The sequence below is a fragment of the Thamnophis elegans genome, chromosome 7, assembly GCF_009769535.1.
Source record: "Thamnophis elegans isolate rThaEle1 chromosome 7, rThaEle1.pri, whole genome shotgun sequence".
Lineage (NCBI taxonomy): Eukaryota > Metazoa > Chordata > Lepidosauria > Squamata > Colubridae > Thamnophis > Thamnophis elegans.
In genome coordinates, this window is record NC_045547.1 from 17,559,108 (window position 1) to 17,577,228 (window position 18,121).

Here is an 18,121-nt window from a genome sequence, read left to right on the forward strand (position 1 = left end):
ACTCTGCAAGCCTCCTAAAGGCTATTCATGCCCTTTTTTTGAAAAAAAACTAGGCCCTTTTTGTGAAAACGGGCCATTTTGGGGAGGTCTGCAGAGTGCAAAAACTTTCTTTTTTTTAATTTGCCTCTTCAAAATCTTGGTGCGCCTTATACTCCGGTGCATTTTATACTCAGAAAAATACGGTAAATTTTTAAGTAAACCTGTGGTGCTCATTATGGGAAACAAGCTTAGTCTTTAACTCATGCTTCTCCAATGCATCAGGCTGCAGAAGGAAGGGGGTATCACTTATTTCTTCCCTGATAAATCTAGAAAACTTTCTCTGGCATAAAATGGCTGGTGGTTCAGAGCTGGGTTGTTATCGGTTTGCACCAATTTGGGTAAAACGGTAGTGGAAATGGTAACTGGGTCACTGAACCAATAGGGATGGCAGACTCGCTACGCCCCCGAACCAGCTCCCCAGTCACCGCAGCATGGGATTTTTTGGACATTTTTAATGTTCTGTGCTTGCACAGATCTATTTAATGGCAACTGTGCATGCATGTGCAATGAACCGGCAGTAACCCTGGCAGAAACCCACCACTATGGTGGTCTATACTTAGCTCCATTGGTGGGATTCAAAGAATGTAATAACTGGTTTGCCCAGGGTCAGATTGGCCATCATGGGACGCGTGGCCCATCCCTTTCCTCCAGTTCCGCCACACATGTGGGATGAACCTCCTGCAATGGCCAACCTGACCCTGGGCAAACCGGTTGTTAAATTACCCCCCCTCCCGCTATCGAAGTGGATCCTGGGCGCTGCACTGCAATGGAGAAATGGGAAATGCAGCGGCTGGCACGAGGGAAGAAGGAGGATCAGCCTTCTCCTTCCCTCGCATCGGCTGCTCCATTGCCCGCTTCTCCATTGTAGCACAGTGCAGCACCCAGGATCCACTTTGATAGCTTGGGGGGGGGGTGTAATTTAAGAACCGGTTCACCTGAACTGGTGTGAACCAGATGAATTCCATCACTGCTTATCTCCACAACAGCAGTTTAGGAATATTACAGCAGTGTTACAGAAAGGAATCGGCAGGTTTTCACCTATATCATGTGTACACCCACCACAAACTTGTTATAACATGGAATATCAAGTTATTTTCTGGCAGCTATGAGAGTCACAAGGGAAACTATGTCAGGATTTTCTCTGTTCATCAATTCTCTTTATCCTGCCTAATCAGAACAGAAGGCATAAGAATCTGCAGATATAACCACAATTATGGAATATATAGCTATGCAGGCCTAAGGCCTAAAGCTACGAAGTGTATTTCTGGGGAGAATCTGGAAATTGCTAATTCAAACGATGGAGAACAGCAAAAGGACACGTTGTTGTCTTGAGATCTGCAAGAAAATATTGCAGCATCTCTTGTAAAAAGGAGTGTCCGGATGAGGCTTTCTGCCACCAGATTCCTTTTAAGCAGTGCACTGCAGTCATTTTAACAGCCGGATATTTCTTTTCCAATGGACACTGATTCTTCCAGAATTACTGGGTCATTTTGTTCTCATAGGATTGTTTAAATAGCCCATGTTCTGGGGACCTTTTTAAAGAATATTCTGTCTTTCTGTGTGGGTACTTTTGTTAGAGTTAAGCACTTATTATTTGAACTTCACATTATGGAATTCCATTACAGGCACATCTGGAGGAATTTAAGGCACCCCAGGGATGACTCAAAAGAGTCAAAATGTCAACCACGCACGTCATAATGCATATCGAAAAGGAAAGGGACATTGACCGCATGCTTGAGGCCATAATTTTGACGTTTTGATCCTTTCTCCCTGTGGACACTCCTACCTGACCACATTTCAGTGGGAGAAAGCCTTGGAAGGACACAAAAATTTGCAAAGGGAAGTGAAAAATATAATTTGGAAACAAAGTTGTATCTTGGGCTTGCTTCTAGTAAAGGTGAACATGAAAAAAACTCAAATGTAACTTTCTTTTACTTTGGAACTCTGTTTTCCATTTAGGGCCACAAAGCATATGTTCCCAAGTAATAAGGTAAGGGTAAAGGTTCTCCTCGCACGTATGTGCTAGTCGTTCCTGACTCTAGGGGATGGTGCTCATCTCCGTTTCAAAGCTGAAGAGCCAGCGCTGTCCGAAGACGTCTCCGTGGTCATATGGCCAGCATGACTAAACCCGAAGGAGCACAGACGCTGTTACCTTCCCACCAAAGGTGGTTCCTATTTTTCTACTTGCATTTTGTTACATGCTTTTGAACTCCTAGGTTGGCAGAAGCTGGACAAGTACGGGGAGCTCACTCTGTTATGTTGCGAAAGGGGATTTGAACTGCCAAACTTTCTGATCGACAAGTTCATTGAGCCACCATGTCCCTCATCATTGCTGGGGGGGGGGGGAATCAACATATCCATTCATCCAACTTCATGGAGCAAAAGATTTATATTAAAAATACATAGGAGGTGGGGATCAAAAAAAAAGCAGATTGACATAGATGGAATATTAGATAAAAATGAGAAGAAAAAGAAAATAGGACAGTAAGCAGCACAAGAAGTCTACTGCAGTGTTTTTCAAACAGGGAACTTAAGATGTATGGATTTCAACCTCCCTGTTGGTTACGGAATTCTGGGAGTTGAAGTCCATACATCTTAAAGTTTTCACATTGGATAACACTGATCTAAGCAAGGGGTCTCCAAACTTGGCAACTTTAAAAACTTGTGGACTTCAACTCCCAGAATTTCCCAGCTAATGGGGAATTCTGGAAGTTGAAGCCCACAAGTGTCAAAGTTGCCATGTTTGGAGACCCCTAATCTAAAGTAAAAGCTATGATTTCCTTGTGACAAAGTAATTGGGTTGCCATGGTGATTTTCCCAGTTCGTCCTTGATGGCATCCTGCAATCAGGTAGGATTCAATCAGTGGTGGGAGTCAAATAATTGTAACAACCGGTTCTCTGCCCTAATGACCAGAGGGTAGGTGGTCATGTGACTGGGTGGGCAAGGCCAACTCAATGTCACTCAGGCATGGGCGCTTTGCCTTAGCTGTTACAATGTAATAAGGGTTAACCAGAGAGGGCAGTTTCTGTAAGCAGGGCAATAAAGAGTAGGTTGGAAACAACACTAGAATGTCTCCTGCCTGACTTCCTTAGAGGAACTAGTCCTATAGAGTGGAAAAAACCAAAAGGGCGATTTCTTCCAACAACCGGTTCTCTGAACTGCTTAGAAAGTTAACAACCGGTTCTCGCGAATCGGTGCGAACTGGCTAAATCCCACCACTGGATTCAATGAACAATGAAAAAGACCTTCTTGGCTAGAGGCAGGGAATCCCCATTTATGGGTAAAAACATGTCAAGACGGAACACAAAGAAAAGAGCACAACTTTGATAACACCATTGAACTTCCATCTTGACTTCTTTGTCCATGCCCTGTGAGAACTCTGAGACTTTGCTGCTAAATTCGTTAGAATTGCTGCCGAAATAGACAATATTAAGATACTATCCTTTCTTCTTAAATAAAAGTAACCGCAGAAAACTACAGTTTTCATCCGCATAATACAATAGATGTTGACTATGATGTGCAAAGGCTCACCGTTTTCATTCCCACAAGCGATTTTTCTACTTTGGTGACATAAGTGACATGGTCCTCATTGGATTGAGCTCTCTCTGCTGAATCCTTTCATAAATTCCCACCACCAAGTCGCGGGGAATGTCCGCTCCATCATCCACTCCTGTTAAGTCAAAACAATATAACATTCTTTTTTATATTCAATCATCATTCTTCAAGAACTCTGTCAAGGACCTTGGAATACTCATATCTAATGATCTAAGTGCCAGAGCCCACTGTAATAATATTGCCCAAAAGGCATTAAGAATAGTTACCTAATCTTGTGTAGCTTCTTCTTTGGTAATATTGTAATGCTAACCAGAGAATACAAAACATTTGCTAGACCAATTCTTGAGTACAGCTCATCTGTTTGGAACCCGCACTGCATGTCGGACATTAATACAATTGAGCAAGTCCAGAGATATTTCACAAGAAGCATCCTCTGCTCCTCTGCTTGCAACAGAATACCTTATTCCACCAGACTTGAAGTTTTGGCCTTAGACAACTTAGAACTATGCCGACTTCAGTCTGGCCTAAGTGCAATGCATTAAATTGTCTGCTACAACGTCGTACCTGTCATGACTACTTCAGCTTCTACCATAACAATACATGAGCTCACAATAGATACAAACTTAAGGTAAACCGCTCCAAACTCAATTGCGAAAATATGACTTCAGCAACAGAATGGTCAATGCCTGGAATGCACTACCTGACTCTGTTGTTACATCCTCAAACCCCCACAACTTCAACCTTACCTGTCTACTGTTGACCTCACCCCATTCCTAAGAAGTCTGTAAGGGGTGTGTAGAAGCACACCAACCTGCCTACCATCCCTGCCCTAATGTTTCTTTTCATTCGTATCCATTTCATATATCCAAGATCATGTTTATACTTATATATGTTATCTAATACATAATTGACAAAATAAATAATAAATCATAAAATAAATAATAAAATAAACAATAAAACAATACAGCAATACAGCAATAAAACAATAAAACAATAAAACAATACACCAATAAACAATACACCAATACCACCAATACACCAATACACCAATACACCAATACACCAATACACCAATACACCAATAAAACAATAAAACAATAAAACAATAAAACAATAAAACAATAAAACAATAAAACAATAAAACAATAAAACAAATAATAAAATAAAATAAATAAATAAATAAATAATAAAAATACAAAATAACAGCTTACATCCCTTTTCCCCCTCCAGAGGTTATGGACCTGTACAAATAATTTCCTACCATTTGTGGTCAGTTAATGCCCCTAAAATTTTGAGAAAAGATAATGGATGCCCTTGGAGGAGTTACCCTTCATCAAATAACTATAACCTGGATGGGACCAATCACAAATTGATCAGAAATGTTGAAATGGCTCCTTGCCCTCCTCTCTGGCTTTACAGAGGTTCCAGATTGACATTTTTTTTTTCTATGGACAAGTGGACACATTTTTCAAGCAAAGTGTTTAGCGGTTTCCACACCATTTTCAGTCTTAAATTTAAGGGTTCCAGTAACACCCCAACAAAAGAAGACTCCGAGGTTGGAAGTCCCTCAAACATGGCCCAATCAGGCACCGTCCCAAACTGGAGATGCCTTCTAGTCACACCCTTCCAGGTGCAGGGCAACGTGTCCTTGACTTTCTGAGAAAGCAATGTTATTTTGACTATAATCTCTCATACTCCATATAATCCCCTCTCCCATTTTCCCACAGCAGTAAATGTGGCAGACCAAAAGGCCCAATGCAAAAGATGGCTTCTAGCCTGAAATACATGTAGGGCCAAAATCATCCTTAGGAGCAAAGCTGAAGGTAATGTTTTGCTTTTAAATCGTCCCAGCTTCCTATTAAACTTTGTTCTGTGCTTTAAAAGTAGGTTTGAGTGCATATATACAAAAACAAGAGCTGAAAAATGTAAAAAAAATTGAGGTAAGCATGCAACTGGGACCATTGGCTGCAGCAAATTCCACACTGGAGATTTCCAAGTTACAGCCATAATTGGCCATAATTACAGACAACAATAATTTCTACTTCAGGATACACTTGGGTTTACACTTAGATTTGGTTTAATTTAGAGGTTAGCAACTCGAATGCTGCCTGTTGCCCCAGACCTTGACTTGGCTCTTCGAGAATCTTAAGACTGGACGAAGATTGGAATTATGGTTTCCTATCACCTTAAGGCAGGAAATGGTCACGTATTAAATACATTAAGTGACATGGAAGTCAAATAAGGCTCTTTTAAGGCTCCTTGGTGGTATATTAATTAATCCTCTATTTTTTAACACACAGAGAATGAAACAATGTTGGCTGGAAATATAAAAATGTTTCTAGATCAATTCATTTTTTATTAAAGTTATGACAGAACTTAGGAACTGAATTAAATTCTTTGCAATGCAAGCTGAGTGAGATTTTTCTTTTTTAAAAAAATCAGGGTTTTTATCCAAGTCAAGAGCCTGTTGAAAACTTGCTTAGTATGTATTTTAATGGTACAGAAAGATATTCTTCAAAAATTTACATTTGTTAAATGGGCTAAATTGTTGTATTAACAATGCAAATTTTGAATATAATCTGAAATCAGAGATACAACATCTTTAAAGGACATAATAGAGATTAGATCCTGAATATGTATTAGAATATCTGGGGGAGGGAGGGAAGCAAATATGGAAAAATCCATTCAAAATCTTTGTAGGAAACACAAGATTTTATATTGTTGGCAACTTACCCCAGTTAAAATGTCATAAAGAATAAAAAGAATTAATCTCCAAGTGATTGCAGTGATGTTACCATTTTGAGTCATACAATACAATACAATAGCAGAATTGGAAGGGACCTTGGAGGTCTTCTAGTCCAACCCCCTGCCTAGGCAGGAAAGCCTATACTGTTTCAGACAAATGGTTATCCATAGAACAGACTAGAATAGAATAAGAATAAGAATAAGAATAAGAATAAGAATAAGAATAAGAATAAGAATAGAATAAGAATAAGAATAAGAATAAGAATAAGAATAAGAATAAGAATAAGAATAAGAATAAGAATAAGAATAAGAATAAGAAAAGAATAAGAAAAGAATAAGAATAACAGAATTGGAAGGGGCCTTGGAGGTCTTCTAGTCCAACCCCTGCTTAGGCAGGAAACCCTAAACCACTTCATACAAATGGTTATCCAACATCTTCTTAAAGACTTGCAGTGTTGGAGCATTCACAACTTCTGGAGGCAAGTGGTTCCATTGATTAATTGTTCTAACTGTCAGGAAATTTCTCCCCAGTTCTAAGTTGCTTCTCTCCTTGATTAGTTTCCCGCTGCTTCTTGTTCTAGCCTCAGGTGCTTTGGAGAATAGTTTGACTCCCTCTTCTTTGTGGCAACCCCTGAGATACTGGAACACAGCTATCATGTCTCCCCTAGTCCTTCTTTTCATTAAACTAGACATACCCAATTCCTGCAACCATTCTTAATATGTTTTAGTCTCCAGTCCCCTAATCATCTTTGTTGCTCTTCTCTGCACTCATATTCCATAGTTACTAAATTTGGGAATAAAATATTTCATAAAATTGCATTAATTACTTACTTTAAAATGAGAGATATAGCATATTTAGGAGGGAGACAATGGATGGAAATTAATCAAGGAGAGAAGCAACCTAGAATTAAGGAGAAACTTCCTAACAGTGGACAATTAACCAGTGGAACAGCTTGCCTTCACACATTGTAGGTGCTTCATCACTGGAGGTTTCTAAGAAGAGATTGGACAATGATTTGTCTGAAATCTTTTTCCCATCGTATGCCAAAAGTGGGGGAAGCACAGGGGGGGGGTCATGCGCAGGTGTGCCCACACCCATAATGCTGCGTGCACAATTCCCCTCCCCCTCACTTTTGGCGAATGATTGACCCATTTTTTTCCTTCCCCAGCCTCCAGAGGCTTTCTAGGAGCCTGGGGAGGGCGAAAAGAGCCTCCCCCCCTCCAGAGGCCCTTTGGAGGCTTCAGGACGCTTCCCTGAAGCCTCTGGAGGGTGAAAAATAGCCCTATGGGCAACCCAGAACTTCAGGAATGGAATTCCAGTTTGCCCGTAGGCCGTTCTTCACGCTCTGGAGGCTTCAGGGAAACCTCCTGAAGCCTCCGGAGGGCGGAAAACAACCCAACACACAAACCGGAAGTTCGGGAATGGACCTGAAACCAGTTCAAGAAAATAGGAGAGGAGTATAGATTTTTTCTGTATGGTATGATTTTATAAAATACTGTTAACAATGCAAACAAGCAGTCTGCTATCTACATGACAGACTACAGCCAAAGATGTAAATGGCATATTCTACAGACACATGCATGTGTGTGTACAATATTCTTAATTTGAAATCGCAAAATATAATTGTTTGTACAGCTGTTCTATAATCAAAATATAATTGAAAATTGGGGTGTGAATCCTAAAATAGGCTTAGCTGCAATAAAAAGCAACCCCAGGGCAAAAGCTTGATGGTCTCACTCCCTTTGCTTTATTCTCCTATTTTCTGTGCCCTTCAACTCAGCCCGAAAACGCAACACACAGTATATCAGACAATTGCCTGTTTTTGGTCTAGATCAGAGGTGTCAAACTCAGGGATCCGGCCCACAGGGTGCTTAGATCTGGCTTGTGGGGCCACTCTGGAAACAGTGAAAGACTGGCCTGTGGTGCCTCTGCCAGTGAAAATAAAGCTCAGGGGGCTGCATGTGGCCCTCCCGAGATCCATTTCACTGGCCGAGGGTTGCAGGAGACCATCGCAGCCGGAAACGGAGCTTGGGAGCCTGTTTTTGCTGGCAAAGAGCTCGGGCCACCATAGGCGCCCCCCAACACGAGTGATGTTGAGCTTGTCACACCCACCCTAGCCACACCCGCACACCTGGATCCCTCAAGGTCAAACACAACCCTGATGCGGCCCTCGGTGAAATCAAGTTTGGCAACTCTGATCTAACATCCACTAACATCTGCAAACATGCTTTATCTGATGTTGTTAAAAGTTTTATTCCATTTTCACGATTAATCTATTAGCTCAAATGTCACAACCAGCATATATTTTAGCTCTTTCAATGTCATCAGCAACATTATTTATTTGAATACCGCTTTGTTCAGGATTTGGAATAAGGAACAATATAGCCAAGCAATGCCCTCACCTCTCAGGTTCCGAATGAAGTCCTCCAGCATCATCTTCCGGTCAGGTTTAATGTTAGGACTGTACATATCCGTATTAAGAAGGATGATGGCAAAAGCCAAGATGAAAATGGTATCTGGATTATGGAACTGTTGGACTACATCTGGATTACACATGCAGTACCTCTGGCTGCAGAGGGAGGGAGACAAAGTCAATATATAATCAGGGAAATTTAAAATGTGTCCATTACTAAATGACTCCACCCCAGTTTTACAGGTGTTAAACTTATTTACACTCACATTTCACTAGGATAATACCACAGTTGTATAAATTAATTCATTGTCTGAATCCATTTAAGAAATAATCTTCCAAGGTCGAAGAACTATGTTTCCAATTGTGTCACAGATATTATGGAGAGGACATCATAAAGAATAGATGCACCATCAAACCTGAGAGAACATGTACTTTTTCACAAAAAGGGTTGGGAAATTTTTGTCAATGCAAACCTATTGAATTTGCAATTCTCAAACAAACTATATTTTGATTTATTCAGTGCTGTTCTTAGAGTGGATAAGGAATAGTAAAAATGGGTGCATAATTAAGGAAGATTACAACACAAAATTGGACAAATTGTAAGAGAAATGCCTTGATTGAATGAATTATGTATCAGATTTGTGTCAAGTCTTCAAGAGCTGCACTCATTGCCACTATGCATGAATCCATTCATCTTGTTGCTGGTCATCTTTTGAAACATCTTTGGCTGTTGGTAATTTCAATTTTATTCATTTTAATTATTTCAAAACTGTTTCTTCTTCTTCTTCTTCTTCTTCTTCTTCCTCTTCCTCTTCCTCTTCTCCTCCTCCCTTCTCTTCCTCCTCCTCCTCTTCCTCTTCTTCTTCTTCTCCTCCTCCTCCCTCCTGATTCTCCTCCTCCTCCTCCTCCTCTTCCTCTTCCTCACTCTCCTTCTTCTGCCACATCCATCATCGGACATTGGCGATCATGTTGGTGACCCTATTTTTATCAACAGCCGCATGAAAAAGTGCTGCTGAGTTTTGCCCAAACTTAAAGAAGTATGTTCTACATCAGCATTTTGGGCACCAGAGACTAGTTCCATGGTGAAAGCTTTTCCAGGGACCGAAGGAGGAATGGCTTTTCATACTGCCTGCTTCCCGCGGATGAGGATTTGCTTGTTTGCATGGCCTGGTTGTTGGCATGTTGTGGCCCTGTGTTAGTCCACAGACCAGAGGTTGAGGACCCCTGACTTATGTGCTTCAGCTTGCGTTGCTGTGTAAATAACTTTTAATTATCCCCAAAGAAGTGTGTTTTCTTTTAAAAAAAATAAAGTGTGCAAATGTGTGTTGTGGTGGCCTATTGGCTGCCAGCAGAGCTAGCTGCCAAGTCAGGCGAGGAGGAAGTGGAGGGAGAGCCTGGGCCAGTTCCAGAGCCTTTGGAAGCTCTGATAAGGAAACAGCATCAGAGACAGAGGACGAGTCAAAGCCTTCCATCCTCCCCCAGGTGGAGAGGCAGCTGTCTTCGGGGCCTGAGCTGAGTGAGGGGGAGGAACAGATGGGCCCATCCCAGATGCCCGTATGCGCAGAGAGGAAAAGAGAGGAGAGCAAAGGAAAGCAATAAGCCGGCTCTCAGGGAGAGGCAGACGCAGATGACAGCTAGCCCCTCCCTGGGTAGGAAATAAATAGAGAGGTTTGGAAGTGGTTGGAAATCGTTCATTTCTAGTATACAACAAGCCATTCAGATTTCTTGGATTAATTCAAGTTTGTTGGAACCAATTACGTTCAATTTTTTGTTTGTCCCTGTGAATAAAAGGCTGGGGTTGTTTTACTCACGAGTCAACGTCTTATCACTACTTGCGAAGGCTGGGTCAGAACAATGTGATCCTTAAGATGTTATTAGAATCTCTATTAGTCTTTGCCAGCACATGCAATAATAAGAGTGTCAGGGCTCTGGATGCCCTAATTAAATCATGAACCTCGAGCCAAGCTTCAAAAGAAATCCAGTTATTTATTAGGAGCAACATGTTGGCATGTACTCAAATGAAGCAAATTCGGACCCAACGTAATTTATGGTCCAATTGTGAACCTGTTTCCCCTCCCCCACCCCGGGGTGTGTCATAAATCACATTTGTCAAAGGAGCACTTTCGCAGGCTGCAGAGATCACTCCCCTCCGGCTGCTGTTGGTAACCTGGGAGACAGCCTTGAGAAAGATATCCTTGGAATGTGCTTCTGTTTGTAGCTGCTGTGCTGCTTCATCAGTTTTCCATTCCCCTTGCCTATGGCAACTCAAGAGCAGGCCAGGAATGCTTTGCGAGTTGACAAAGAGTTATGCAAGTTGTAATGAAAGAACATTTAGAAGACAACAAACCCTAGTTAACTTATTTTTAGGTGCTTTCTTATTTGCTTCACCATTTCGTCCCTTCTTCTCCTTCTTCTTACCCTACACTGAATAAAGAAATTGACAAAGTAGCTTCACATCAGCACAATGTTTACCTGAAGGCTTCAATTAGTCTTTCCACTTTCTGGGCTTCTCCCTGCACCCGGATATGGGCCTGAAATTTCCGCAAAGCTTCATCAAGCTCCATGCCAGAGAAGTCCATCTCATCTACTACACAGCTAAAAAGAAAAAGAAAATGAATTTCTTGACTATCAGGCCTATGGAGAGGAATGTATCAAGAAACATAAGGGAGAAATAAGCCAAATATATCCATTTATTTTATTTTCCCAATCAAGCAAGATCTTCAATGCTACCCAACTTGCATCTTTCTAGATTCATAAGCACTTTTTCTGTTTTGGAATATCTGACTTATTTAGATGTACTGCTTACTGTATATTTCATCTCAGCTTTCCTCCATTGAGTTCACAGCTGTGTATATGATCTGCAATTGCCACATGTTATCCAGTGGTGGGATTCCAAATCTTTTCCCACTGGTTCTATGATAGCGCGCTTTGCGCATGTGCTCATGCTTTGCGCGCATGCACAGCACTCAAAGACTGCCCTCGGTGTCGGCGATGGTGAGCTGAGCTGTTTTTTAGCTCAGGTGTGACGTGGCAATCTGCTCTACCATGCAAATCAGCTGTGCTAAAAAACAAGGGAATATAGGACCGGGAACCATGGGGCGGGAGGGTGGGGCCAACTAGAGGTAGTATTTGCCGGTTTTCTGAACTACTCAAAATTTCTGCTACTGGTTCGTTTGAACCAATCCGAACCGGCTGAATACCACCTCACATGTCATAATCTCTCAGGAGAAACACTTTGGAGCTCAGCCCCTTGAAATGAGAGGCTTACTTCCTCTAATTCTCTTTCTAAAAGAGCAACGAAGCCACCAAAATCCCAGGGAAAATAGGAAGTAGAAGTAGAGGATCAATACAGACATACAGATATGCATTTGTGAATTCATAGTCATCACAATATATCTTTTCTGGATAAGCAGAATTATGCAAAGAAAAGGAAACAAAATAGTAAGTCAAATAAATACAAGGTAAGGGATGGGGGGGGGGGGAGAGAAAAAGAAATGTACATAATCTAGTATATATCACTATCAGTCAATGTAACCTTCCCTGCATTTCTACCCATGCTAACTATTCTTCATTTTACAATGGGAACGTGGCTCTTCATATAGTACCTGTTGGGTGTCATCTCTTTCTTCTTGAGGATCTCATCAACTCCACCCAACCGTAACTTTCCATTCTTCTCAACCCATTCACTCGCCCTTCGTATATTTGCTTTGCAATCCCACCGTTATTCATCCTCAACGGAGCCACCTGTGTGTACAGCACTTCTGTTGGGGCATTCATGTATTCCTTCAGATCCATTCGTTATTCACCCTACATCTTCTTGTTCAAGTACACAGACCTCTTGCCTATTACCACTGCATTTATCTCACTCATACTTTGCTTGACAGACCCAACTTTCACTTCCATAAAATAGTGGGGAAAGCACAGTCTTTTGCCAGGCTATACCCAATTCATTACTCATCCTCAGAAGCTGGCAGACAGAGATTCAAGGACATGGCTCATAACTTTGTGGCTTCAAAGTCTATATCTCTGCTCTTCATCTGTGCAGCCTAACAGCCTGAAAGATAGTTACTTCTCCATAGGTGGGCTAGTGGATGGAGAGTGATATCTGTGGATTGCTGTTGTCTGATCTTGGGTTCCTAGTGTTTGACTTTGGTCCCTACTTAGACACAACCATTACCATTTCTTTTAACAGATATTCCTCTCAAGAAAACCACTTTCCACTAAGTTTGAATCAACATTTGCAAATATTAAAACCTCTCCATCCATTTTCCAATCTTTCGTAAACATTCGCTGTTCTAGCGGTGCACAATGATTTACTCTTTTGCTTCTTCTATGTATAACTAGTTTGATGAAAAGAAAGACTAGGGTGACATGATAGCAGTGTTCCAATATATCAGGGGCCGCCATAAAGAAGAGGGAGTCAAGCTATTCTCCAAGGCACCTGAGGGCAGGACAAGAAGCAATGGGTGGAAATTAATCAAGGAGTTGAAGCAACCTAAGGAGAAATTTCCTGACAGAACAATTAATCAGTGGAATGATTTGCCTCCAGAAGTTGTGAATGCTCCAACACTGGAAGTTTTTAAGAAGAGATTGGATAACCATTTGTCTGAAATGATGTAGGGTTTCCTGCCTAAGCAGGGGGTTGGACTAGAAGACCTCCAAGGTCCCTTCCAACTATTCTATTCTATTCTATTCTATTCTATTCTATTCTATTCTATTCTATTCTATCATTATTCAATATATTTTCCCAATCAATCATAAGATCCTTAGTCTTTTGGTACATTAATTTTCAGATCCATATGCCTAGTATTCCTGTAAATCATTGGGTTTCAACCTCCCTAATGCCGCGACCCTTTAATACAGTTCCTCATGTTGTGGTGACCCCCAACCATAAAATTATTTTATGTTTTCCATATTTTTTTTGAAAATATGTGTTTTCCAATGGTCTTAGATGACCCCTGTGAAAGGGTCGTTCGACTCCCAAAGGGGTACCGACCCACAGGTTGAGAACCATTGCTGTAAATCGTTGGGGTTCTCAGCCAACAACATGACATACATTCACATTCTCAAGCAACGCAATTCTTACCGTAACCACTTGGATTCCTTATACATTTTTATCTATAAATACCTTAAGCAACCAAAGGGACTGTGACAATGGGCAAGAGTTAATGCTTTCCTGTTACGTTTGTCACATATGCATTGAAGAAGCTAAATAGACTTTGTTTTTTCGTAGTTGAAGTTTAGAGTAGGAAAGGTGAGGTATTTTCCCACAGGTAAAATAGGAAACCTCTAGGAAAAGGAAGGAATAGTTGCAGAACTGCTAAGGTGACAGAGAACTTGAAAAATAAAAACGGTGCTTGAGAAAGAGAATTTTTAGAACTGTGTTAGCTCTCAACCACAAATAGGTCTCAACCGGGTTGGCTGCTAAAGATTTATTATTGGCTTTAGTAAAGAACCTTGATAATTGGTGATCTTGAGATGGTCTAGGCCCATGATGGCGAACCTATGGCACACGTGCCACAGGTGGCACGCAGCACCCTCTCTGTGGGCACATGAGTGGGCACCTCAGTTCAGCTCTACCACGCACGTGCACATGTCCAGCCAGCTGGTTGTTGGGTCTCTGCCGTGTATGCGTGGAAGGGCACGCACATGTGTGTGGGTGCTGGGGCTTGCACGGGGCCATGTGCATGCAGGTGTGGGCATGTGCAGGAGACCCACATGTGCATGTGCAGGGGTGTGGTGCATGGAGGGGGCCACGCGCACATTGCATTTTGGGGGTTCGGCCACACGGTGGGTACTCGGTCCGGAAAAGGTTAGCCATCACTGGTCTAGGCAGTGAAAGATTGATGGTTAGATAACATTCCCAAGTGGAGCTGTGTGAGATCCAGGGAAGACACTCCAAAGACAAGGAGAAAGAAGACTACAAGCCTTTTTTCGCCATCCTTCACAGCTAGAAGCATCTGGGGAAGGCTGAAGTGACGGCAATTAGAAGGTTCTATCAGACATGCAGAAAGTTTTTTTTTGTCTCCCGGGGAATGCCAGCCAGTATTCTTAGCCCATTACTTACATCTAAGTAGAAAGTATAGGTAGGGTTTAGAAAAACCATACAGCGTACTTATACAGTAAGCGAATATTACAGAATGCATGAATGCACAGGTACCGAACACTTAAGGCTTCATAATATTCAAAAGAGGCAAATGCCCACTTCACGATGCATTTTAAAACTCAAGTTATAGTGGTGATCAGTCAAGCAGAGAATGGAATATGGGCATCTAACTGTAAATAACTCTGGTCCCAAATGGCTGTAAAAGTTGGAAGTAAATGCTGTTGGAGGTCTTAATCAAAGAGATTTTTTTTTTTTGAAAAAAAGATCACAAGGAATGTGTTCTACCATGTCTTGGATCAACTCCAACAAACTTATGACATCACCCATCCTTGTTCAATGTTGAACCATTTGCTAATCATTCCCTTTATTCCCATAGGTGCTTTATTTCTGTCATACACCAAATCAGCAACCAAACTTTAATTCTGCATTTGCACAAAACAATCATAACCCAAACACGCTCACTTTATCACATGCTTTTTCAAAAAAATCAAAAAATGTACAATAAGCTTACTTTCTCACATTTTTTCAATAAACTCTTGAAAAGCAAAAGCTTAGCTTATTGTGTATGCTGCCTGCCTGCCATAAAGTTGAATTTGCTCAGGGTCGCCTATTCTACCCTTTTAGCCACAATTTTGCCATTCCAAGTCACACAGAAAAAAATTAATTATCCTTTAAATTTTGCATTCGCTCTTGCTGCCATTCCCTTTTCATAGGAGAAAAGTAATAATATTCTTACCATTTCAAACATAGATGGGGCCTTATAGACAGTCAACAAGTTTACATTGCAAATTCCGAAGCAGATTATAGTCACATACTTTCCTCCAGTTTTTCAAACTTGGCAACGTTAAGACATGTGGACTTCAACTCCAACATTCCCCAGCCAGAATTGAAGTCCACACAACTTAAAAGTGCCAGGTTTGGAAAATACTGTGTTATGTAATCTTCACTTGTAGCTTTGATATTCCCACTGTATTTATCACTTCCCTCATTTTTTCTTAGGCACTAAGACAAAGTTTGTTTCAATTCTGCTCCCTGATGTATCACTATCATTTCCAGATAAATCTCTATTTTCATTTGAAACATTTTCATTCTTTCCATTAATTCCAGTCACTCTTTTGAAGGCCCCTATTATTTGAGATATCTTATCCTATCACCCACCTCCTCCCACTTATGACTGCATGACTGTAACTTTGTTGCTTGTGTCCTTATGATTTATATTGATATTGATTGTTTCCTGATTGCTTACTTGTACCCTATGACTATCATTAAGTGCTGTACCTTGTGATTCTTGACGAATGTATCTTGTCCTTTTATGTTCACTGAGAGCATATGCACCAAAGACAGATTTCTTGTGTGTCCAATCACATTTGGCCAATAAAGAATTCTATTCCATTCTATTTTTAGATCCTTCCTCTTTATCTTATGGCTGTTGAAGATGGGAAATGTAAAAGGCTACTCAGGAAAGTATGTTGGCATAAAGCAAGCTCCCTATTATACAGCATTAGCGAGCCTGGCAAAAGCAACTGTTCTCATGCGCCTATCGTAGGCCTAGTTAAAGAATTAGTGGTTTCCACCAGATTCCTTTTTCTTCCCACCCGCCTGTGGGAAAACACCCATCCCTCCCCCTCACTTGGGATGGGATGGACTTGGGTGAACCCAGAGGCTGCTTAGAATCTCAAATTAGCCACCAATCAAATTCCTCAGTTCATAGGTTGCATGAGGAGTGTGCAGAAACAATTGACAAGGTCTTAAATACATGATGTTTCAATTATGACTGTTATGAAAACAGCCTAATAGTAATTAAAAATAAGAGAAAAAGCAGGACAATATTGGATTATACAGCTATGCCTGCCAGATGGAGGACATGAGCACGAAGAGGAGGACAGGTTCTCCTTCTGCTGGACATCTGGCCACCTTATGAACAGCAGAAGTAGCAGAAAATCTGTAGAGATGACAGAACTAGCAGCACATAGCTGACAGAAACTCCACTCGTTTCCTGGCTTAAAGTGACATTTTGTGCAACACAGAATAGTATTTTTTTTTTCCTCAAAAGGATTAAATTCCGTTTGGGTGGGGGGAAAGGTTGAGAGCTCTTTTAGAATTATTTGGAAAATGTCAGACATTATGCCTCTGGGGAAGACAAGGATCTAGTACAGGGGTGTCAAACTGGATTTCTTTGAGGGCCGGATCATCATTGCAGTGCTTCTCTGCTGGCTGATGGGGGTGGGGAGACGGGGGAAGATGGGACGGACGCCTCCTGCAGGACCCTGCTGGCCAAAATGGAGTGGGGGGGGGGGCGCACCCTGTTTTTGGCCTGGATGGTCTCCAGCGCCACTCTGCTGGCCAGAAACGGGCCATGCAGGGGCCTCCATGCAGCCCGTTTTGGCTGGCAGAGGCGCTGTGGGTCGGATCTGGCCTGCAGGCCTTGTTCTGACCTAGGCTTCCCCAGCAGCACGAAGCCAAGTCCTCAGTCCGATAAACCTCTTTTATTTAATTTACAGTGAATTCCTCTCCAGCAAAGTCTTTCCTCTCCCACAGCCTTTCAAGATAGTTCACAATTACCGACCTTTATCAGGCTTGGAGAGTGGCCAGGCTGATAACTTTCAGATGCCACAATACTTGGCAAGAATGCAGGAATGAACTAATTGTCTCCTGAAAACTCCACTCCCCTTTTGCTCCTCTTTTATTCCCTCTGGGAGGGGCCATTCACCGTCCACCTGTAGCCTTACTCCCAAGTCGACCCTTGTTCCTTAGCTGTTCCCTTCATCTGGCAACTCTGTGTATGCGCACACTGGGAACAGGCTCCAGCTGTTCATCTGCCTCACTGATGTCTGACTCCAAAGGCAGCTGATAACTGTCAGATGGCCCTGGCCCCATCTCTGCCTCCAATGCAGAGCCCTTGTCAGAGCCTTCCCCAGACTCCAGGACTGACCCATGTTCCTCCCCAACCTCCTCACTGTCCGAATCTGCTGCCAGCTCTGCTGGTCGCTGGTGGGCCACAACAGGCTTCCAGTTTGACGCCCCCATCTAGTGTCTTCTGCAACCCAAGTCATAATGGCCTTGAAGAATCGTGCCCGGCAGCTAAGAGAGGGATTGTTCACAGCAACTTAAAATAGTTAATATAGATGAGCAAGGCAGATCCTTGTCCCTGATGACATCAGCAACCATATCATCAGTGATTTGTGCCAGATCACATCCAAAGCACACTTTGTTCCTCTGAAACAACAAATAACAATGTTGGAAGGACATAGTTAGGGTTGG

At 41.9% G+C, this 18,121-nt stretch overlaps 1 protein-coding gene across 1 annotated transcript in view; it reads right to left on the bottom strand.

Moving 5' to 3' along the window:
* Positions 1-18,121, bottom strand: part of LOC116511613 (IQ motif and SEC7 domain-containing protein 3-like) — a 67,288-nt gene that overhangs the window by 19,416 nt on the left and 29,751 nt on the right. Inside the window, 4 exon segments of the mRNA XM_032221755.1 lie at positions 3,572-3,636; positions 3,639-3,710; positions 8,744-8,910; positions 11,227-11,349. Of these exon segments, the coding sequence (XP_032077646.1) occupies positions 3,572-3,636; positions 3,639-3,710; positions 8,744-8,910; positions 11,227-11,349 (427 nt within the window).